This window comes from Pongo abelii, chromosome 15 (assembly GCF_028885655.2).
Source record: "Pongo abelii isolate AG06213 chromosome 15, NHGRI_mPonAbe1-v2.0_pri, whole genome shotgun sequence".
Lineage (NCBI taxonomy): Eukaryota > Metazoa > Chordata > Mammalia > Primates > Hominidae > Pongo > Pongo abelii.
The window spans coordinates 96,182,727-96,208,452 of record NC_072000.2 but is presented as its reverse complement, the minus strand read 5'-3'; the positions used below and the strand labels follow the sequence as shown (position 1 = coordinate 96,208,452).

At 34.6% G+C, this 25,726-nt stretch overlaps 1 protein-coding gene across 5 annotated transcripts in view; it reads left to right on the top strand.

Annotated features, from left to right (window-relative positions):
* The window catches only part of TC2N (tandem C2 domains, nuclear), an 88,123-nt gene that overhangs the window by 31,354 nt on the left and 31,043 nt on the right, over positions 1-25,726 (top strand). For all 5 annotated transcript variants that reach the window (XM_054530418.2, XM_054530417.2, XM_054530416.2 and 2 more), the window contains exons 2-3: positions 22,474-22,596; positions 23,894-24,127. In XM_054530418.2, the coding sequence (XP_054386393.2) occupies positions 22,530-22,596; positions 23,894-24,127 (301 nt within the window). In that variant the 5' untranslated portion in view covers positions 22,474-22,529. The remainder of the gene's footprint in view (positions 1-22,473; positions 22,597-23,893; positions 24,128-25,726) is intronic.

The following is a 25,726-nucleotide window of genomic DNA, read 5'->3' as shown; positions in this document are numbered from 1 at the left end:
AGCTCGCTCAGGGCTGTGGGGGGCGCCTGTGAGGGCGGCCCCGCCTTGCGGGCTGGCGGTGAGCGTCCGTTCTGTCTCTTTTGTCTTTAACTTTCTCTAAAATGGGGCCGTGGTGGGGCCCAGGGGCTGTTCCCACGTCTCCTCAGCGACGCCTGTGTCGCGGGGGCCTGAGGGAGCTTTAGGCCCCGCGACAGCTGCAAGCGCGGTGGTCTGGAGGGCACCGGGGGTTGGCGACGGGGCGAGGCTGGGTCCCCGCTGTCCAAGTGGGCGGCTCTGTCTAGGGGGACCCGTGACGGGGGACGGTGGAGACCCCCAGCCCAGGCGGGGACGGCCGCGCGCCCGGCTCCCTGCTCCGTGCTCTGGCTTCCGACGGCGCGTCCAGGTGGGCTCTGGGCTTTGGGGAAAGAGAAGCGAATTTCCTTTCCCTGGCGGGGTCTGATGAGAAGAGCTTCGCAGAGGATTTTTACCTGTGATGTTTCTGAAACTTTGTGAAGTGGCGAAAGGGTGTTAAAAGTGTCACTTTACTGTAGTGTTTGCAAACCACAATCTACCCAGCTAGGTTTTAGATTTGACTTCTATTTCTTCCAGGTTTTCCTTTGCTATGGTTTTCTTTAGAGGAAGATACTGTGGATGAACTGTGGGCTATAGCGCACACCGATAGACGTCTGGGTATAGACAAGATAGATGCCAAGCCAAAAGCATTGATTTCTTTAGAACATTTAAAATACAGCATGTAAAAGGATTGCCTTTGTAATTAAAATATTATTCTAGTTCTCCCTTTAGGTAGGCAGTTAATAGAAATTTGTTTTCCCTGATTAATATTGTAAAACAGCCTGGAAAATATTGAGAATTAGCAACAACAACAAAATCCTATTTACCAGTTTCATATTTTGATGTGTAACTTCAGCATGGTTAAAAATTGCTTTTTCTGGAAGGAGGGGATAATGTTGCTTGCCTTTGAGAGCTGGGATATTTGCTTTTTATCATCTCTTTTGTATTTTGTAATTTTTGCTAATGAATATGAGTTACCTTCATAACTGAGGAAGAGTCCATAATACAAATTTATTCTTTGTTTAACCCTTCATGAAAAATTTAAGTATATCTTGTATTTTATTGACTTCATTTGAATTGTAATTGTGCATTCACGAATAAAACTAATATTGAGAGATTAATTCAGTTGGAGAGAAAATGAGTTTGAGATTCTGGCGGGACATCTGGCATAGCTGTCTAGTGGATATATACCAATAGATATATTGGTATCAGGTTTTCTGAAGTCAAGATCAGACTTATAAATGTTGGAAGCAGCAGTGGATTTGTGGTAGTTAATCCTGTAAGGGTGTAAGAAATCATTCAAATAAGTATAGTGTAAGAAGAGGGCAAGACCAAGGATGGGGAACACCAGCATTAAGCGATGGGTAGAGACAGCCAAGGAGTCTGAGGAAGAGCATCAGGAAAGGAGGAAATCTAGGAGGCAGTGGTCTCATAGAAGCCAGGAGAGGAGAGTTTTAACAAGGAGAGAAGTCTACCTGGGAGTCAAGAACTGATTACGTGCCTATTGGCTTTGGAAGTTAGGAGGGGGCTTTAACCTCAGCAGACATAATTTAAGTACAGTATAAGGGTAGAAGCCAAGTTTGAATGAATCTGAGGAGAGAATAGTGATTCTGCACTCACAAGTAAATGAGTTTAGAATTTGTATTTTGAGAAACAAAGGTTAGAAGGAGAGGCGATCCATTGATTAGGGAGATGATTAAAAAAAGAAAAGAAAAGAAAAAAGAGACAAATAAGGATGATAGACTACCTTTGTGTTATCCATAATAATTACAAATTTTAAAAATGAAGTGCATCATTTCATAACATTGTTCCTCTCCCATGGTTAAGTAGCAGAAGCTGAGAGCAAGAAGCTGAGCATATTGAAAAGAACTATTCGTGGTAAAGTAGTTATGCCCCGCCCCATCCAAATTATGAACACAATTTTAGTGGTATTTTGTTTGGTGTATTGGGTTCAGGTGTTATAGGTGTTTAAGTCACGCATATAAACTGTGTTGGACTCTATTTTACCTGAGTTCCAGTGTGTTGATATTCCCAACTTGCTTTTAAGTTATGCGGTTCTTTTATGTATGTCCCAATGGTTCTTCTAAAAATCTTATGTAGAAATCAGATGTTGGGACTAAATCAGAATCTGTGAGGCATACATCATTTAGGGCCTTTGCTTCAATTATTATTATGCATGCAGGGGAAAAAGCTCTTAGACTAAAATTTCTGTATAATGAGTTTCACTTCAGTCTTCGTTGAAAGTTTGATTTTTTGTTGTTGTTGTTGCTCAAGAGTTCAGACAAATCATTTTATGAGTATTTTCCTTAAGAATGTGGAAAGAATAGTTAAAATGGAAAAGGCTGGCAACCAAGTGTTGATTAGGATGTGGAGCAACTGGAAGTCTCATAATCTGCTGGTGGAAGTGTAAATTGGTGTAGTCATTTTGGAAAACTTTTTGGCATTGTCTGTGAAAGTAAAACATATGCATAAGCTATGTCCAAACATATACCCAATAAAATTCTACAAAATGCAAACTAATGTGATGGAAAAACACACCAGTGGTTACTTGGGGGTAGGGGAAAGAGAAAGTAAGGAGGGATGGATCCAAAAGGGGCATGAGGAAACTTTAGGGGATGATGGATATATTCATTTTCTTGATGAGATGATGCTTCCACCAATGTGTGTGTATGTGTTTATATGTATATATGTCACTCATTTAATTATACATTTTAAATATGTGAAATTTATTATAGGTAAATTATACCTCAGTAAAGCTTTAAAACAGATTAAATAAAAATAAAGAATAGAAGAAAGGTACATCATTTAAGTATATTTACCTCCTTCAAATACTATAGTTATTTCAGGGTAATGTAATTATTGATAATTTTTATTTTATTCATATAGTTTTCTGAATTTTTAATGTTTTGTACCACAACCATGTATTTATTTACTTCTTAAATGAGAAATTATTTCACATGTGCAAAATAGTACTTTTGACACATCTACAGATTCAGAGAATACAAATAAAATAAATACCCCGTGCCTATGTATTGCTTAAGAAATAATACATAACCAACATTTTTTGAAGCCAACCTGTGTATTTTCCCTGATTATATCTTTTTCTTTCCACTCTCCTTGATTCTCTATATGGTTTTACCACATGTCTATGCATTCCAAACACTGTGTTGTTTAGTCTACTTTGGAACTCTGTATAAATGATATTCTACTATGTGATTCCTATGGCTTTGCTTTTGCACATTCTGTGAGATTCCTTCATGCTGATGTATTACAGTTTGTTCACTTTTTATTGCCACGCATAATTTCATTGTGTGACTTTACCATTCTTTATCCATTATCCTGTGGATGGATATTTAGGATGTTTTCAGTCTTTTTTTTATTTTTTTGCTTTTAAATTTAATTTTTACTTTTTTCCATTAAAATCTGTTTCTAAGTGACCCTTCTAACTCGTGTCTCTTTGTGTTCATGATTTTAAAAACCTTCAGTTTTGCTGGAAAACACTGGATTGTTTTATAAAGTGGCTGTACCAGTTTATAGCCTCACAAGCAGGATGTAAGTGTTCACTTTGTTCCCTTTTTCAGCAACATGTAAGACATTTCTACATTCGTAATTACCTGAATTTTTTTTCTTTTTGACAATCGGGTGAGTGAGAAATGGTATCCCATTGGGGGTTTAATGTAAATTTCCTTAATTACTGATGATGTTGAACCTTTCATTGTTTATGTTCTTTGGGTGTTTATGTCTTTTGCCATTTTTTTTTGTTTTTTTTTTTTACTTTAAAACATGGATTTCTTTTCTTTTTTTTTTTTTTTTTTTTTGAGATGGAGTTTTGCTCTTATTGCCCGGGCTGGAGTGCAATGGCATGATCTTGGCTCACTGCAACTTCCGCCTCCCGGGTTCAAGCGATTCTCCTGTCTCAGCCTCCTGAGTAGCTGGGATTATAGGCGTGTGCCGCCATGCGTGGCTAATTTTTTGTATTTTTAGTAGAGACGGGTTTTTACCATGCTGGCCAGGCTGGTCTCGAACTCCTGACCTCAGGTGATCCACCTGCCTCAGTCTCCCAAAGTGCTGGGATTACAGGCATGAGCCATTGCACTCGGTCTAAAAACTGGATTTCTGTAATAGAAGCTCTTTATATATTCTGGATGTGAATCCCTTGTCAGTTATGCACGTGGCACATTTCTTTTTCTCCAAGTGAGCAGCCTGTCTTTTACTTTCTTTATAGTGTCTTTTGATTAACACATTTTATAGTTGAATATAGTTGACTCTGTCAACTTTTTCTTTTATGGTTTATGCTTTTGGCATCTTGTTTAACAAATCTTGACCTTCCCTGAGATTATAAAAATATAGTCTGATATTTTCTACTAAAAGCAGGGGGGTATATGGGAAATCTCTGTACCTTCTCAATTTTACTGTGATTCTAAAACTACTCTAAAAAAGAAAATCTGTTTAAAAAGTTGCCTTTCATATTTGTGTCCTTAATCCATGTAGAACTGATTTTTGTGTGGTGTGAAGTGGGGGTCCAGTTTCTTTTTTTCCCATATGGCTAATCAGTTTTTCCCAGCATTATAGAACTGAATATTCTATTTTTCATTTCAGTGATCTACAAGTATCATAGATCAAGTTTCCATACATGTGTGGTCGTTCCCAAGCTACTCTTTCTAAAACAGATCTGTTTGTGTATCCTTACCACACAGTCTTATTTACTTTAGCTGTTTAAAGAACCTTGATACTTGAGAGAACAAGTTATCCACTCATGCTTCTTTTAAATTAGACTGCTCCTCAAATTAATGTTTAATTTTTTCTTTTTAAAAAGTAATAAAATGTGTTATTTAATTCTTAAATATCTACTGTAATCACCTGAAGTCATAAATAATACTGAAGCTACTCTAATGTAGACTATATCAGGCTGCAAATCCTTTCCTAACTCACTAGAATTAATTTTAACTTGAAAAATAAATATAGGATTTGCATTTTGGGAACAGTGTAAGTTGAGGTATTGGACAACCTTAGCTGAAAACAGCTAAGAATGCTGTATTTAAAAAAACAATTCAAAAGATAGGAATTAACATGCCAAAATCTAAGAGAAAGCTGAACGTATGAGAGACTAAAGGAGCCTTTAAGTCTTATTTGCCCTGAGGGCATTTGCTAAACTGGGGAAACTTGGTGCATTTGAATAGGAACTTGGTAGATTTGCATGTCACCAAGGATAGTTGGAAGTCAGCCCAGGGCTCATTCAATGTAGGCTAAGAGACTAATTCTGGGACCACAAAGGGCTGTGATGTCACGAAAAGGGTGAAAAACTCACTCTACCTCCTTGAAGGGAGTGCAAGGAAAGTTGTCTTGATGCCAGGTAAAACAAGAAAGGAAAAAAAGCCTGTCCTTGGGAAGTTGTGACCACCAAACAGACCATGGGGAGAAGTTTTATATTACCTTGGTGGTCTAAAAATATTTCAATATGTAAATTTAAAAAATCATTTCTTTTTTGAGATACTAACATACCATAAAATTCACCCCTTTAAAGTGTACAATTCAGTGGTTTTTTTTTTTTTTTGTATATTCATGAAGCTGTGCAACTATCACTATATAATTCTAGAACACTCTTGTCACCCTCCCAAAAAGACCTTGTACCCATTAGCAGCCATTCCCCATTTGCCTCTTCCTTCTCAGTCACTGGCAACCACTAATCTGTTTTCCATTTCTGTGGATTTGCCTATGCTGGACATTTCACGTGAATGGAATCACACAATATGTGGTCTTTTATGTCTCACTTCTTTCTTAGCATAATGTTTTCAAGATTTATCTGTGTTGTAGTGTGAATCAGTACTTCATTTGTTTTTATGGTTGAATAGTATTCCATCATATGACTGTATACCACTTTTTGTTTTCTCATTCATCAATTGATGGACGTTTGGATTGTTTCTACTTTTTGGCTATCATGAATACTGCTGCTGTGAATATCTGTGTAAAACGTTTTTGTATGGAAATATGTTTTCTATGCTCATAGGTATATTTACCTAGGATTGGAATTCCTGGGTCATATGGTAACTCTGTGTGAAGTGTTTGAGGAATTGCCAAAGTGTTTTCCAAAACAGCTGTACCATTTTACATTCTCGTAAGCAATGTATGAGGGTTCCAGTTTCTCTACAGCCACACCAACACTTATTTTTTGTCTATTTGATTAGTGTGTGTGAAGTGGTATCTCATTATGGTTTTGATTTGCATTTTCCTAATGATCAGTGGCATTGAGCGCTTCTTAATGTGTTTATTGGCCATTTGTCTGTCTTCTTTGCAGGAATGTCTAATTCCTTTGTCCATTTTAGAATTGGGTTATTTGTCAACGCATGAATTGAAAATGGTCTGGTAAACAAATGCAGATATTCTCTGGAGTATACTTTCATTTTTAGCTTAAAAAGTTCTACCAGTAAAGTTTCATGGTCAATGAATAATTCACTGTCAAAGATAACCAGCTGTACAAGGAAATAGGACATCCTGAGCAAGAATTGGCAGAATGATAGAAACTCGAAATAAACCTACAAAAGCTTGAAAAACCAGTCATAGATCATTAAGATAACTATACTGGGCTGAGTTTAAGTAAATAAAAGACAGATTTAAAGATATGTTCAGGGATCAGGAGTCTAAAAAGTGACAGAGCTACACAGCAGGTTGAAAAAAGAACTAAATGTAATTTCTACTAACGAAAAATGCAGTAATAAAAACTCAAAACTCATCTTTCAGCTTAACTACTAATTAGGAAGTTAGAAGTACTCCACAAAGAGATTGAATGAACTGGAAGATAGAATAAATCATTCAGAATATAGCTCAAAGAGACAGAAATGGAAAATATGAAAGAGGTGAAGAGACATGGAAATTAGAGTGATCAGTGAGGAATTATAGTGAGAAAGTCTAATAAATTAGAATTTCTGCAAGAAAAGAAAGAGAAAAGAAATGGGCAAAAGCAATATTTAAAGAGATAATGAATGAGAATTTTTCAGTACCGAGGAAAGACACCAGTCCATATATTCAAGAATCTCAATGAATTTCAAGCAAGAAAAAGTACATACTTGGAAACATCACAGTGAAATGAAGAAAACCAAAGGCAAAGAGAAAAATCTTAACATTACTTTAGGGCCTAGACAAAAGTTTTTTGTTTTTTTTTTTCCAAAAGAACAGTGGTCATGCTGGCAGCTGACTTATTTAGAACAATGGTGGGACAGAAGACAATGGAATAAGATATTTTTGTCCTGAAGAAAATAGCTTATAATTTAGAATTCATAACCAGAGGAAATATCTTTAAGAATGATAGTAATACAGGGTGATGATCAATGGTTGCTAACACTGTTAAAAAATAAAAGCTGAACATTATGTACCTACAACCTATGGAGTAGTCTTGCTAAAAATAAAAAGTCAAACCTAAAAATCTGTATTAAGTTATAGATTGAACTATAATTTTACAGAAAAATAGAGATTTGCTGAATGACACCATGGGAATGCAATCAGCAAAATCCTATTATGATAAACTCTATTGGGTAAGAGACCTGGTTTCAGCATCAGAATACTTACAAGGAAACTTGTAGATTAAAGGAGATTTGAGAAATATTTAAACCTATTTCACTCAAATAAGCTATAAAAAATTATAGGAAAATTGGGGAAATGTGAATACTAATATGAGGAAATTATAGATTTTTCTGAAAGTGTGATGGTACTGTAGTTGCGTTAAAAAAGAGATATACAATATAAATATAAACATAAATATAGGTATATTTGGTATTAGATGTTCTTCAATATTGTCTTTTAGAGACACATACTGAAATATTAAAGATGCATACTAAAATATTTACAGATAAAATTATGTCTTGATTTTTTTTCAAAATTTCTGGAAGTGGGAGGATATTGTGGAAAAAAAGTTTGACCATGAGTTGATAATAATTGAAGCTAGATAATGTGTCCATGTGGATTTATTTTATATTTGCTATACTTTTGTATATTATTGATATTTTTCACAAAAAAATATAAAAATCAGGGACATTTTCAGATCAGCAACAACAGAGGGTTTTCTACCAACATACTTTCACTAAAGTGAATCATAAAGGATATTAGCAAAAAGAATGTGATTGTACATGAATAGTTGATGATGCAAGAAAGAATGAAATGGAAGGAATGTAAGAAGGAATGAAGTGGAAAGTAATTGGTGAAATATGTTTGTAAATACAAATGAACACTAACTTTACAAAAGAATAATAATGTTTTGTGGGGTTTTAACAAGACAGAATCAAAATATGTGCAATGATGACATCATGCCTAAGTCATACATGGATTGGCATGTAAAGGAGCTAAAAGTCTTTAATAGTCCTTTTACTATGCAACAGGAGAATATAAAAGGACTAACTTTAGACTTCGACATGTTAAGTGTGCGTATTAAAACAACCAGAGTGACTATTTAAAGAAAAGGAAATTGAGTTTATAAAATTTATATTATACAGAATAATGGCCTCACAAAGATTACCGTGTCCTAATTCCCAGAACCTGTGAATGTTACCGCGCATGGAAAAAGTGACTTTGCAGATGTGATTTAGGATTTTGAGATGGGGAGATTATCTTGGATTATGGAGTATCCAGGTTGGCCTAATGTAATTACAAGAGTCTTTATAAATGAAAGAGAGATTGTAGGAGATTCAGAGTTAGAGAAGATGTGACAATGGTAGCAGGGGTTGGAGAGACTGGAAGTTGCTGTCTTGTTGGCTTTGAAGTGGAGGAAGGGGCCATGAGCCAAGGAATGCAGGTTTCTTCTAGAAACTGGAAAAGGCAAAGGAATGGAATTTCCCATAGAGCCTCCAGAAGTAATGCAGCCCTGCCAACACCTTGATTTTAGCTCAGTGAAACCCATTTCAGACTTCAAACTTCCAGAACTGTAAGACAGTAAGTTTATTTAAAGCCATTAAATTTGTGGTAATTTGTTACAACAGCAATAGGAAAGTAATACAATATCCAAGCTATTGGAGGGAAAAAATGAAGATCATAAACACTCAGTCAATCCAAGGAAGGATGAAAGGAAAGAAAAAGAAACAGAGAACAAGTAGGACAAATAGAAAGCCCAGGATAAAATATAGGTTTAAATTCATATATATATATCAGCCAGTTATCTTAAATATAAATGGAATAAATATTACAGTCAAAAGACAAAGATTGTTTATCTGGACTAAAACACTTCAACTAAATGCTATTTATAAGAGACATATCTAAAACATGAGGAGACAGAAAGGTTGGCAAACAAATGGAAACAGTAAACAGAAAAAGATACTCCATACAAATGCTTTCTAAAAGAAAGCTGCATAGCTATATTACTATCAGACAAAATTGTTTTCAGGGTAAAAGCATTTCTAGAAATTAAAAAGTTACCATAATGATAAGAGATTTAAATCACCAATATGTTAAAACAGTTTTAAATCTTTATGACTGGACTAAATACAGTTAAAATACAAATAAATACAAAGATTGTCAGAGTGGATAATAGAACACAATCTAACTACATACTACTTGTAAAAGACACCTTGAGCATAACACAGAAAGGTTGAGAAGAAAATGATGGAAAGAAGATATAACATGCAAATATTAACTGAAAGAAATTCTAGTTATATCAGACAAGCCAACATTAAGGCTTCTAGAAGTATTACTAAAGATCGAAAGGGAGATTAATAAACTTAAATTTATATGCACCTCATAAATTAGAATCAAAATATGTGAAACAAATCTGATAGAACTAAAAGGAGAAATAGATACATCCACAGTCATAGTTGGAGTTTTCTTTTTAGATGCATCTCTTTTAGTACCATATAAAATAAGCAGAAAAAAAAATCAATAGAGATACATATTTTTTTTCTGCATTTTTTTTTTTTTTTCAGACAGGGTCTCACCCTGTCACCCAGGCTGTAGTGCAGTGATGCGATCACGGCTTCCCGCAGCCTCCACTTCTTGAGCTTAACTGATCCTCCCACCTCAGCTTCCAGTGTAACTGGGACTACAGGTATGCAGTACTACGCCTGGCTAATTTTTTAATTTTTTGTAGAGATGGAGGGGGGGTCTCCCTATATTGTACAGGCTGGTCTTGAACTCCTGGACTCAAATGATCTTCCTGCCTCGGCCCCCACAAAATACTGGGATTTACAGGCATGAGGCACTATGCCATGCCAAGATACAGAAGATTTTAACATGGCCAACAAATTTGATTTAGTGATGTACATGGAACATTGCACCTCAAAGTTGCAAATGTACATGGAACATTTATTAAAATTGATGGTATACTATGCATATCATTGATCGTATACAATTTCTCTGATCACAGTGGAATTCAGCTACAAATCTATATCAATAAGATAGCCAGGAAATCTAAATTAAAGAAAAACAAAAGAATAAGGCAGATGGAGAATTGAAATAGGGCTTTGTTATTAATAAAGCTAATATAGAAGAATATGGCATGTATCTGCAGGCAAGTAGGTTTTCTAATACAGACAAATCTTTCTCAAAGAAACTAGAGACAGCAGGAAGAAGCGTTCCTACCCTAACGTAGTTCAAAGGTGCAGAAGTAAAAAAGAGAATGGTGTGTTTCTAGCACATCAGGTAGTTATATTTTGAAGCTTGGTATTTGCAGAAGGAAGTAGTGGAAGATGAGCAAAGAAGGGTCACATATTGTATTGAGCAGAATAAATTTTATCCTGAAAGTGATAGAGAGATATAGCATTACTTAAAGCAGATGAAGGACCTTAGCAGCACAGTGGGGGGATAAAAAGAATTTGAAAGGCAAACCTATTAGCTGGCTCTCTGTAATTTGGGGTATCATAACATCTGAATCAAAATAGTCAAATTGAGAATAGAAAGGGAGGTGTGAAAATTACAAGGATGGCCAGGCGCGGTGGCTCACACCTGTAATCCCGGCACTTTGGGAGGCTGAGGCGGGTGGATCACGAGGTTAGGAGTTCAAGACCAACCTGGCCAAGATGGTGAAACCCCGTCTCTACTAAAAATACAAAAATTAGCCGGGCATGGTGGCGGGTGCCTGTAATCCCAGCTACTCGGGAGGCTAAGGCAGGGAATTGCTTGAATCCGGGAGGCGGAGGTTGCAGTGAGCCAAGATCGCACCACTGTACTCCAGCCTGGATGACAGAGCGAGACTCCATCTCAAAAAAAAAAAAAGAAAAAGAAAATTACAAGGATTAAGGGGCTCTACTCAACAGAATTCTAGCCCTTGCCTATTTCACAGTTCACCTGCTAACTACTCTTTCTGTTGCTTAGTACCTTGCAAAATAATGCAAAGTGGGTACAACTCAAGATTTTTGCAATTTCTGGAATGCTCCACCATCAAGAGCTTTGCTAGCTGATCCTTTCTTGTGTTTATGTTCCAGCTGGATTGTTACCTCCTCAGAGAAGTCTTTTCTGATTATACAAAGTTAACATTAGTTCCTTTTGAATCCTGGTTAATTTTCCTCATTGGATTGAATGTATCATATGTTTGTTTATTTTTCTGTTTATCTCCCTCCTCTGTTGTAAGCTCTCCAAAAGCTTGTCTGTCTTGTTCACTATTTTGTCTTCAGTGCCTAGCAAATTGCCTAGTACATAGTAGATGCTCAATAAATGCTTATAAGTGAATGGATGAATTGGATGTGTGGATTTTGGGAGTAGAGAGACTCAAGAATGGCACTCGTATTTCTGGCGTAGTTAATTAGCTGGATAGTGGCACTGTAGTAGGAAATACCAGAGGAAAAGCAGGTTTGCAGGGGAAAGTTGTGATGATGTACTGTCCTTTATTTGTGAGAATACCATAGGCAGGCTGTTCCTAGACTATGTCAGGCCAGCAGAGGCAAATAAGCCCTTTGGGAACCTCAAAAGGGAGTGATATTAAAAGTATTTTAACAACTTGTCATACGTGAGCACTGACCATAGTATTGGAGCAGAGTCATGGAGGCCCCTGCTTTCTCAGACATTTACCTCAGGGGTGCCTAGGGAGGAGTTAAAGTGACTAGGCTGTTTATAGCTTTTATCTATTGATATGGAAGTATTTAAGTCTTTTTACAATCTGTCCTCATACTAGAATGTTCTAGCTAAATGTCCCCATATCATTCCTGGCATTGGATAAAGTGCCTAGCATGAATCAGATCGGTTGTAAGTGGGATCTGATGATAATAAATATAATAATGATGCTGCTGATGACAGCAAACATTTATTCTTAAAACAGCCCTACCACTAGTTTTATGCTTTATGTGCATTACTTTGGTTGATCATCACAATAGCCCTAAGAAGTGTTTTTTGTTGTTGTTGTTGTTTTTGTTTTTGTTTTTTAATTGATGAAGAAGTTGAAGGTTAAAGAGGTTAAGTAACAGATTTAAGGTCATATAGCTAACAAGTGAAAGTTACAGGATTGGAACCTAGTCAGTATACTTTTAACCATTTATATTTGCTTCTCCTTGTTGCTAAAAAAGCAAACATGTGGCTATGTAGATAGCCAGCACGTAGTCTGTTAACCTGACTGGTCCTGCCCTTCTACCCATACCCTACCTAAAGCAATGTGGTGTGTTAGAAAAAGTTGTGAAGCTTAGGGTTTGGTTCTAAACCTAACATTATCTAGTTGCTTGACTCATTATTTTCTTTGGGTAAAATTAGAAGGACTTTGATAAAATGATTTCTTCTTCTTTTTTTTTTTTGAGATGGAATTTTGCTCTTGTTGCCCAGTCTGGAGTGCAATGGTGTGATCTCGGCTCACTGCAACCTCCGCCTCCCGGGTTCAAGCGGTTCTCCTGCCTCAGCCTCCCAAGTAGCTAGGATTACAGGCATGTGCCACCACGCCCAACTAATTTTTTATTTTTAGTAGAGATGGGGTTTCTCCATGTTGGTCAGGCTGGTCTCGAACTCCCAACCTTAGGTGATCCACCCGCCTTGGCCTCCCAAAGTACTGGGACTACAGGCATGAGCCACCATGCCTGGCCCCTGATAAAATGATTTCTAAGCCTTCTGCTCTGCTAATGTTTTTGAGGCCTCTTTTTCTGTTAATGTTCCATAATTCTATTTATGTATTATTTTTTCAGGTTTATTGAGGTCTAATTGATATGTAGTAAGTTACATATACTTGAAATCTATAATTTGATGTTTTCATGTATGTATGTACCTATGAAACCATCACCACAATCAAGATAATGAGTATAGGCTCAGCGCGGTGGCTCACGCCTGTAATCCCAGCACTTTGGGAGGCTGAAGCAGGCGGATCACGAGGTCAGGAGATCGAGACCATCCTGGCTAACATGGTGAAACCCCGTCTCTACTGAAAAATACAAAAAATTAGCCATGCATGGTGGTGGGCATCTGTAGTCCCAGCTACTTGGGAGGCTGAGGCAGGAGAATGGCGTGAACCCAGAAGGCAGAGCTTGCAGTGAGCAGAGATCGCACCACTGCACTCCAGCCTGGGTGACAGAGCGAGACACTGTCTCAAAAAAAAAAAAAAAAGATAATGAGTATATTACTCCCCCACAAAGTTTCCTCCTGCCCCACAAAGTCCTTCCTTTCTGTCCCTCTCTGCACTTCATCTCCCCACTCCTCACTGTCCCGAGGCAGCTTCTGATCTACTTTTTGTTACTATTGATTAATTTCCATTTTCTACAATTTTATATAAATTGAATCATGCAGTGGAGTTCAGCTACAAATCAGTATTAATAAGATAGCTAGAAAAGCCAAATTAAAGACCAAATAATAAGAACTGAAATATGGCTTTGTTATTAATAAAGCAAATGCAAGAGAATATGGCACATATCTGTATGGCACATACTCTTTTTGTTGGCATTCTTTTGCCCAGCATAATTATTTTGAGATTCATCCATGTTGTTGCATGTTTAACCAGTTTACTTCTTTATTTCTGAGTAGTGTTCCATTGAGCCACAGTTTGTTTTCTAAATGGATTAATCTGTTGATAAATATTTGATAGTTTTCAGTTTTTGGCTATTTTGAATAGAGCTGCTATGAACACCAGTGTACAAGTCTTTGTGTAAACATGTGATTGCTTTTTTCTTAAATAAATATGTAGTAATGGCATGTCTGGATCATGTAGCAGGTATATGTTCAACTTTAGAAACTGTCAAACTGTTTTCTAAAGTGGTCATGCCATTTTACAGTCCAACCAGTAGAATAGGAGAGTACTACTTGTCACATACTCATAAACATTTGGAATGGTCAATCTTTGTAATTTTATCCTTTTTAATCAATGTATATTGTTGTCTTTTTATAGTTTTAATTTGCATTTTCCTAATCACTAACAGTGTTGAGCATGTTTTCATGTGCTTTTTGGCCACTTGTAGATTTTTTTGGAGAAGTGTCTGTTCAAATCTTTTGCCTATTTTTTAATTGGGTTATTTTTCTTTTTATTATTAAGTTGTAATAGTTTTTTATATATATATTTAAATATATATATATTATATTTTTAATAATATATGTCCATATTTTATTGGATGTATGATATGCAAATATCTTCTCTCAGTCTCCGAGTGGTCTTTTCACTTTGTTAATGGTGTCTTTTAAAGCACAAAGTTTTTAATTTCAATTAAATCTAGTACATCAAATTTTTCTTTGATCATGTGTGCTTTTGGTGTTGTGTCTAAGAAATTACCGCCTAACCCAAGTTTACAAAGACTTACTCCTATGTTTTCTTCTAAGAGTTTTGAAGTTTTAACTCTTACATATAGGTGCGTGATCAGTTTTGAGTTAGTTTTTGTATATGGTGGGAGGCAGGGATCCAATTTTTTTTTTGGTGGGAAGGGCATGTGGATATAATGTGGATATAAATATGGATATTCAGAGTCCTAGCACCATTTGTTGAAAACACTATTTCTTTCCCTTTAAAATTTCTTGGCACCTTTGTTAAACATCAATTGACTATAAATGTAAGGTTGTATTTCAGGGCTCTGAATTTAATTCTATTGATTTATTTGTCTGTCCTTATACTAATATTACATTGTCCTGATGACTAGTTTTGTAGTAAATTTTGAAGTTAGTCTTTCCACTTTGTTCTTTTTTTTTTTTCCAAGATTGTTTTGGCTATTCTGCACCCTTTATATTCCCATATGAGGTTTAGGATCAGCTTGTCAATTTCTGTAAAAAAGCTGGAAGGGATTTTGGTAGAGATTGTGTTGAATCTGTAGACCAATTTGGGGAGTATTACCACCTTAGCAATATTAATAATATTAACATTTTAATGATATTACATCTTCCAATCCATGAACATGGGATATCTTCACAAGTATTGAGCTCTTCTTTAATATCTTTCGGTAATGTCTTGTGGTTTGTAGTGTATAAGTCTTGTACTTCATTTCTTAAATTATTTGTATTTTAAGTTTTTAAAAATGTTATTATAAATGGAATTGTTTTCTTAATTTCATTTTTGGAGTGTTCATGGTTAGTATATAGAAATGCAATTAACTTTTGTATATTTCTCTTATATCTTGCAACCTTAGTGAACTTCTGGTAAGTTTGTTAGTGAATTTCTTAGATTTTTTTTTTTTTATCTACAAGATCTTGTTGTCTGTGAATGAAGAGTGTTTTACTTCTTGATTTCCAAGATGAATGCCTTTTACAAAATATTTTTAGCCTAATTGCCCTAGCTGGAATCTCAAATATAGTGATGAATAAAGTTAGAGAGAGTAGAAATCTTTTTTTTTTTTTCCTGGCTTTAGAGGGAGACTTTCAATCTTTCAGCAGTTCCTGTGATGTTAACTATAGATTTTTTCATAGATTCTGTTTATTATGTTGAAAGATTCTCTCCTATTCTCAGTATTTTTATCACGAATATTGGATTTTGTCAAATTTTTGTATCTATTGAGATTATCCTATAGTTTTTGTCCTTTATTCTGTTAATATGATGCATTACATGAATTGATTATCAGATGTTAAACTAATCTTGCAATCCTGGGATAAATCTTGCTTGGTTATGATACATAAATCTTTTTATATGTTTCTGGATTTGGCTTGCCAGTATTTCGTTGAGGATTTTGTGTGTATGTTCTTAAGGGGTATCCATCCTTTTATTTTTAACTTATTTGTATTTAAAGTGTTTCTTGTAGGCAGCATATACTTGGATCATACGTCTTTATCCAGTTTGGCAATTTCTGCCTTTTAATTGGCATATTTTAGAGTATTCACACTTGTGATTCTTGATATAATTAAGTTCAAATCTATCACCTTGCTATTTGTTTTCTACTCATCCTATCTGTTCTTTGTTCCCCCTTTCTTTTTCTGCTTTCTTTTATTAATTGAGTATTTTAAAATTATTCCATTTTATCTCTTTTGTTGACTTATAAGCTGTAACTCTGTTTTCTTACTTTAGTGGTTGCATTAGGGTTTATAGTATATATCTTTAACTTTCTATAGTCAGTCCTCAAATGATATGACACCACATCACATATACTATAATTATTTACTTTTTTACTTTTATTTCTCCCCCTGGCCTTTGTGCTATTGATGTAATACATTTTAGTTTTACATATGTTACAAACCTTTTGTCTTAGTATTATTTTTTGTCTAAGTTTTATAACTTGTAAAGAAATCCAAATAATAATAAATCATATATTTATACTTATGGTGCACTTTATTCCTTTGTATAGATTCATACTTCTATCAGATATTATCCTTTGGCCTGAAGGACATCATTTAACACTTCTTGTGGTGTACATCTGTTGGTAATATGTTCTTTCAACTTTTGTATGTCTGAAGAAGTCTTTATGTCACCTCCATTTTTGAAAGATTTTCTCTGAGTGTCAAATTCTAGGTTGATGGGTTTTTTTCTTTCAGTACATTAAAGATCTTGCTCTACTGTTTTTGTTTTGTTTCCATTGAGAACTATGCTACTATCCTTTTTAATTAATTAATTAATTTTTTGAAACAGAGTCTCTGTCACCCAGGATGGAGTGCAGTGGCGTGATCTCAGCTTATTGCAACCTCTACCTCCGAGATTCAAGTGATTCTTATGCCTCAGCCTCCTGAGTAGCTGGGATTACAAGCACACACCACCATGCTCAGCTGTATGCTGCTATTCTTAATCTTTGCATTGATGTACATAACATGTCTTTTTTCTCTGGGTGCTTTTAAGATTTTCTCATCACTGTTTTTGAATGATGTTATTATGGCGTGGTGTGCATTGGTGTAGTTTTCTTCATGTTTCCTGACCTTAGTGTTTGTGGAGGTTCTTAGATCTGTGGTTTGTAGTTATCAAGTTTGGAAAATTTTGGCTATTATTTCTTCAAATATGCCCTCCCCCCTATCCCCAGTCTCCTTTGTGGACTCCAAATACATGTATTCTGGGTCACTTGAAATTGTCCCATGAGTCACAGATGCTTTTTATCATTTTGATGTTAGTCTTTTCTCTGTGTCTCATTTTAGTTAGTTTATCTTACTATGCCTTCAAGTTCATTAATATTTTCTTTTGCAATATCCAATCTGGTATTAATCCCATCCAGTATATTTTCCATCTCAGACATTATAGTTTTCATCTCTAGAAGCTGGATTTGGGTCTTTTTAATATCGTCCATATCTCTACTTAACCTTTTGAACATATTGAGTCCAGCTATAACTATTTTAGTGTCCTCAACTGCCTTGTCTCAATTTTAGGTTGTTTCTAATTGATTGATTTTTTTTTTCCTCTTCATTATGGGTTCTATATATTTTTTGCTTCCTTGTATACCTGGTACTTTTTTTTATTGGATACTAGACATTGTGAGTTTTACTTTGTATGCTGGATATTTTTGGATTTCTGTAAATTTGCTTTGGGACACAGTTAAGTTTTGTGTAAACAATTTAATCCCTTTTCCAGTCTGATTTGTGGGGACAAGCATCACTCCTGACCTTGGTGAATACCGGTTATGTATAGTTTTTGTAAATTTTTCTGGTGTTTTTTTCCCCGCAGTTTTGGGTCGCTTCCTTTTTTTTTGTGCGCTGATCAGTACTCTGTTGAATACTTGAGTGGGACCCTCTGCTGATCTCCATTGTTCTCTGTATGTACCTCTTTATTCTACAGTAGTCTGTTATGCAAACTCTCGCTGCCTTATTCTCCACATCCTTCCGCTTTGTCTCTTCATTTCAGAAAATCTTCTCGGCTTTGCCTGGGTAAGTTCCCATGGCCTGGAAACTCCCTCAAGGGAGTAAGGTGGAAGGCTTACCTCATTTAGTTCCTATTTCTCAGTTCTTTGCTGTCTGATAGCCAATATCTTGAAAATTGCTGTTCCATATATTTTATTTGCTTTTCAGGTGGTAGGATAAATCTGTCTCTGTTACTCTATTTTGTACAAAAGTAAAATATCCATGTGTTTTTTAACTGACTTTCCTGTAGTGTATTACTGGGTGTTCATTTTAATCAGATTTCACATTTCATTCATATAAACTTTTCTCTCTTTCTACTACCTTCCTCCATCTTCCCCAACTCATTTTGGATGACTCAACGCCATCAATGTTGAGGACTTTTGCCCCTGAAGTAGCAGTCATTTTTAACCAGTTCTTCCACATTCCTGTCATGGTTAACGTTAAGTATTTGCAAGCTGATTGGGGTCAGAGATGTGGTTTGATGAATATATTGTGAGTTTTTATGGGAGATAGTTGTTGTAATTTGTTTCCTTATCTATCAACTAGGTATTTGCTGAGTTCCAACTATATTCCCAGCATCATATAGTGTGCTGAGTACTAAACAGAAAGTGATACCATATTGTTTTTGAACAGTTTATGTTCTAACAGGGGAGACAGAAAAAGATCTCATAAAATGTTAAGACAAATGTTAAACTTTTTTTTTTTTAAAGACACTAGACATTTAGAGATGAGAGACTATTCGTTTGATTTGGGTGGTTACGGAGTATTTTACTCTGATATGCTGGGGCTGAACAGGGCCTTTGAAAACACATACATTTTAAAAATTGAAATAGTCACAAGATGTAATGGAAGAGAAGATACTATTTATGATAGCCAAGCAAATTATACAGGCATACACTTAATGAGAAATCTTCAGAATTTTTATGAGAACTATAAAAACTCCCAAAGGCATAAGCATAAACTTGAACAAATATAAAGATATACTATGTTCCGTGTAGGAAGACTCAATATTCTTAGAGATGTCAGTTTTAAAAAAATAATTTAGAAGTTTAATATGATCCTGATGAAAGTACCATCAGATTTTTCCTCCTAGGGCTAGACAGATTATAAAGTTCATTTTCGAGAACAGACAAACAAGAATAGCTAAGAAAATGCAGAAAGTGAAGAGGGGTAAAGATGACTTGTCTTGCTACATGTTATAACATGATCTAAGAATTTCAGATTAAAATGATATACTGTTGGTACAGGAATAGACAGAACAATTGAAGAGAATAGAAAATACACAATAAACCCAATTGCATATGGAAATTTAACGTGTACTAAAGGGAGCATCCTGTAAGTGGAGAAAATATGGAATTTTTAATATGTGGTGTTTGTGCTAATGAGATAGCAAATTGGGAAGAGGTAAGTTTGAATCCATTTCTCATACTGTATAACAGGATGTCAGTATAGAAAATAATACTGTACTAAGTCCTGGAAGAAAACATGGGTAAATTATTTTATGATTTATATAACACACACACTTTTGCATAGCAGAAACACCATAATCAAAGTAAAAAGACAAATGACAAACCAGAAGGATGTTTGCCACTTGTATAATAGACAAAGTGTTAATCTCTCAAATATCTAAAGAGCTTCAAAAACTGGAGAAGAAAAAGACCAACAGCTTTATGAAAATATCAACAGGAGACAATGAATAGAATTCATGTAAACAATTACAGATTAATCTTATATGACAAGAAGCTCAACATCACTTATAATAAGAGAGATGTAAATTAAAACAACACAGTATATCATTTCTTTCCTATCACACTGGCAAAAGTCCATGGTATTAGCATCAGTTTGACAATGTATTTTGTTGCTAACAGAAAAAGGTACTCTTACATATTGCTATTGGCCATGCAAAATGGTGTGCTTCAGAGAGAATTTTGGCAATACAAGCAAAATTACATATATACACTTTTTGGCCCCATAGTCTTATCTCTAGGAATCTATCTTACAGATATATACTGAGAAATATCTGAGAAATATGTGTGCACAAAGCTACTGTGGCACTACTTCTAATAACAAAAAATGAAACAATTTAAAATTTGATGTTAATTTCAACAAAACAGCTATAGAAATTGAGACCATAGGGGAAATTTGAACAGTAAACAAGTAGTTGATGACATTAATTATTTTACACATGATAATACTATTATGGTTATGTTTAAAAAGAGCAACATTTTAGAAATATTTGATATGTTACCATTCATTACAGATACTGTTTGTATTAATACTTGAAATGATTCACCTTCAGTCAGTGAGAGCCCCTTGAAGTTAACTCCTAAGTCCTTTGCCACATCTTTTGGAGATCATTATTTATGTATTTATGGATGAAATTATATGATTAGAATTTATTTCAAAATAATCCAAAGGACAGAGTAAATGGGGAGGCAGAGATGAAATAAGATTTGCCATGAGTTGATAATTATTTTAATCTGAGTGATTAGGGTTTTGCTATACTTCTTCGCATATGTTTAAAACCTCCTGTGAAAAACGTATGGAGTTTAAGTAGGCATAAATGAAGACAGTGCATTTAGAACAAAGGCACTGAGACCAAGGACAATAGGAAATTGGACATGAAGTTCTTATACAATTTAATTTCTTGGTAAATGTAAAATAGACTTCCTTTATTTGCTCTATATCTTATTTGTGGTGTCTTTTTGTGTGTATGTGATGCAGTGCTTAAGGTATACTTTTCTATTAATATAACTCTAAAGATTAAAATAATTCATGAAGTATGCAATTTATTTGTTTATTGGTGCCCATTATAGGGCCTTTGAATTACCAGAATAATTGATCTGGGGGAAGTGAATGTTTTCTCACACTTTTTATGGAGTGCCATGTTTTCTTTTAACTTTTGCTTGAACATAGATTTAGATAGATCAGGTGAAAGAGAAAAATTGTTTTAGTTATACTATATGTGTATTTATTAGAGTATAATAATGAATAAACTTTCCTTTAAGATACTCAGTTTCTTTCTCTATCAGCTTTTTAATTTCATCTCCATTTCTCCTAGTCTGTTTTTATTTATCCCCGTGTTCTCCTACCTCTCTAACCCTGTCTCCTTTACCACTCTTTACTTTTTTTTAAATATGCTTTTTCTTTACTTTTCAAATTGACCAAATTGTATGTATTTATTGTATACAATGTGGTGTTTTGAAGTGCCTATACGTTGTGAAATGATTAAATCTAGCTAACATCTGCATTACCTGATGCAGTTATTTTTGTGGAGAGGACAGTAAACAACCAGCCTTAGCATCTCTGAAGAGTACCGCAGATCTTCATTAGCTGTATTCACATGGAGTACAATAGAGCTATTCAACCTATTTCTCCTATCAAAACTAATTTTGTATTCTTTGACCAATGTTCCTAAATTCACTCTGCTTCTCTATCTCAATCTTTTTCCCCTTTTCTCATCTTTCATCCTTTTTTCAGTTTCTAACTTGCACTGTTTCTTTGAATGTTTTTTCTTTTCATCTCTTTTCTTTTACATTTTGTGTTTTCCCCTCTCCTTTTCTTACCTCTTTCTCCATCCTTCTTTTTCTTCTTTGATTTGTCTGCCCTTTTATACCTCTCATCTTGCTCTCATCTTCACTTCTCCTTCCCTCTCTCTCCGCTTCATTCTATTCTTCCCCTCTTTATTTCTTATCTCTCTCTGTGCCTCAGCTCCCTCTGTCTCTCCTGCTGGCTAGTCTCCACTCTCTATTTCTAGGTTTGCCTTCGACTTTTTTTTTTTTTGACCTTTCCCTTTTCATCTCCCTTCCCAAACATTTCTTCCTAATTCTATGTGCTCTTGTCTTAGGTTTCTTGCTGTTTTGTCAGCACATGTCCTAGTTTACCTCTTTCTTTTTTCTTCTTTCTCTCTTTTTTTCTTTGTTTTTCTGTGTTTCTTCCATGTTGCTCTTCTTTTTCCACACTGTCCCTTCTGTCTCTCTCTCTCTCTCTCATAAACACACCCCTCTTGTTACTCTATATCTCTTCACTCAATCTTCCATCTTATTTTTCTTGAAAGAAGTAAGAATGGAATTTTTCTTTTTTTTTCAGATTTTAACATTGAGATTGTTCACTTAGTAATTTTTAAACATAATTTTAATAACTTAATAATAAGTTATACAGAATTTCATATGGTTACAAAAATCTATCTTCCTCTTAAGTATTTTTGCTTCAGAATCCTCATATGTCTTAGAAAGACAGGTAATGTGGTTTATTTAGTAATATCTAATGGTATTAAGCATGACAAGCAGATTAACTTGTTTTCTATTCTACCAACAGATTAATATTAAGATTGGAAGTTTGTGTCTTTTGCTGGATATTGGAAATTGAATGTAATGGCAACAGAATTTATAAAGAGTTGCTGTGGAGGATGTTTCTATGGTGAAACAGAAAAACACAACTGTGAGTTTTGTTTTGACTTCAGTAACATTTATGTAGCATCTTCTTCATTTGTGGCATTTTGTAATATAAAGAATTAGGCATGTTTTCCAACTTCTTGGGGGAGGCAGAAACATAAGGCATGCTAAGTAAATATTCCATAACTTCAAGTAGTCTGGAGCATAGGAGAGAGAGAGATTAATTCAACCCAGGGGATACATAAGATATTACCATAAAGAAAATTGCATTTGCCATGGAAATCTGAATAGGATTTTAGCAAGCTGGGTGGGAAGAAGGAAGAGAAGCTGAAAATTGGACATGGGCATTACAGGTGGATGAAATAGTATAGGCAAATACAGGGAGGGAAGAGAAGTATGTTTGGGAGACAACATATTCTGACCAATGTTTTGATTTAAATAAAGACAATCTACAATATGTGTATAACATTAAAAATGCCTTGAATGAGTGAATGAATGACCAATGGGGAAGAGACCCATAGCTATGAAGACTCACATTTATTAAGGGCCCATGGAGAGTTCTTTTTCTATTGCATGGCTTCCTTATCTCTTCTCTGGCACTTTTATTTCCTAATCTACAGCAGAGCTTCATAGTATATTTGAGTATGAAGGCTTCTTTTTTACATTAAAACATTTCATAAATTTCTACAGAATAGTACTTGTACTTTCAGTCTACAGATAGCATTATATATATATAAAGAATAACTTACCTCCCATCTTAAGTCATGTAGCTTAGGAATCACATATGATTCTAAAGAATGAATAAAATGGGTCATAGAAGCTACGACTGGCGTAGCTGTCATTATGAAGTATATCTAGGGTCAGAGTGCATTTTATTTTGTGATTTGGTTGTGATTTTTATAGACTTGGAGACCTTTAGCTTCCTTGTAGTGTTGCTCTATGTAATTAAGACTAATGTTAACCATTAGTACAGACAAGAATTGCTTTTGTTGACAGTAGTTTTAAATGACTAGATTTTTACTTGAAAGCACTGTATAACTGACTACAAAATAAAATTGTTTTCCATCTGTGAATTCTTTTGGGAATAAGACTCTTTAAAGCTGCTTTTACCATTATGATAAGTTAATGCACTTTAACAATAGTGTATTAATTGCTCAAATATTGTCTGGACAAAATTAATGTAGATTCCAGAGGTGTTTGGTAAGACCCAAGAGTAGTTTATGTGTCAGGAATTTCTTCTAAAATGGTTAAATAAATATGAAAGTGTGGTAGGTTTAGATTATTATATGTAACCTATATTCATATTTGTGACTTTTTTCTTTTCTTTTTTCTTTTATGTGCAGTTTCTGTGGAAAGAGATTTTAAAGCAACAGTCCCAAATAGTCAAAATGCTACTATCTCTGTACCTCCATTGACTTCTGTTTCTGTAAAGCCTCAGGTTGGCTGTACTGAGGATTATTTGCTTTCCAAATTACCATCTGATGGCAAAGAAGTACCATTTGTGGTGCCCAGGTTTAAGTTATCTTATATTCAACCCAGGACACAAGAAACTCCTTCACATCTGGAAGAACTTGAAGGTAAACATTAAAATAGCAGGATTTAAAAATTGATATGTAGCATTTAAGTGCTATTATTTTACTTTTATATTTTTAATACAAAATTCATATAAAATTTTTTATTTTACTTTTTATATTTTGCTCTTTCTGTAGAAGAACTTAATGTACAGTAGTTTTGAAAGGTCCCATTTTGAAATCTGATCATAATGCAATAATTTGTATGTAGAATTGGCCTTTTTTCAAGAAATAATATGTAATTGGCCCTCCATATCTGTGGGTTCCACATCTGTGGATTTAACCAACTGCAGATCAAAAATATTCGGAAAAAAAAAGAATGATTGCATCTGTACTGAACATGTGCAGACTTTTTTCTTGTCATTTTTTCCCTGAACAATACAGTATGACAACTATCTCAATAGCATTTACATTGCGTTAGGTGTTATAAGTAATCAAGAGATGATTTAAAGCATATGGGAGGATGTGCATAGGTTATGTGCAAATACTACACCATTTATATAAGGGACTTGAGCATCCATGGATTTTGGTATCCATGGAGGGCTGGAACCAATCCCCCACATATACTAGGGGATAACTGTAATTAGAATACCTCAGTTATCCGTCACATGTCTAGAATGAAAAAGTAAAGGAGTTAGTAAACATAGAAAACATGTTTCTTATTTATTATTTTCTAATATTTGGTTAATAGTCACTTTTCCTTCTCTTCTTTCTTCTACCAGGCTATACTTCCCAGTTTAAATAGTTACTTGAATGAGGTAGATCCATTGGCGGAATTTGGCTGATGTAGAAGCCAAATTATTAGAGAGAAGATGAAACATCGTGTAGCTCTTGTCTTGTTTTTTTTTTAAAACAATTTGTGTTAGTCCATTGAAACACTACAGTCACAATAGCTTTTTTACCCTCAAAATTTTATTAGAAAAATTTCAAACATACAGGAAAATTAAAAAAAAAAACCTTAATAGTGAATACCTGTATGTCCACCACATAAATTCTGCCATTAACATTACTTACTATACTTGCTTTATCAAATGTCTGTCTACCTATCCATTCTTCTATCCATTGTTAATCCACTTTTTGGAGAGGAATGAATTTCAGAGTAAATTGAAGACACCAATATATTTCCTTGCAAACACTTAAACATATATATCATTTACTAGGTTCAGTGATCTCTTTACAGTTTTCTTCTTTTGGCATAAATTTTACACACAATGAGCTGCCCAAGTGAATATTTGTAGAATTTTGTGTGTATTTGTTGAATTTTAAGTGTATATTTGTTGAATATTGACAAAAGTATATGTCAGTGTAATCCAAATCTCTATCAAGATCTACAATATTTGTCCAAATATTTTTTGTCTTATCCCCTCTCTTTTCTTCTTCTGTGATTCCAATTATACCTATGTTGAACCTTTTTATATTGTTCTATGGGTCTCTGAGACTTTTTTTTTTTCAAGTATCTTTTTTTCTCTGTTCTTTAGATTCAATAATATTGATCTTTTTTTCAAGTTCACTGTCTCTTCTGTTATCTTTAGCCTGCTATTAAGCCTATTCATGAATTTTTTATTTTAGACATTGCATTTTTTAGTTCTAGAGTTTACATTTGGT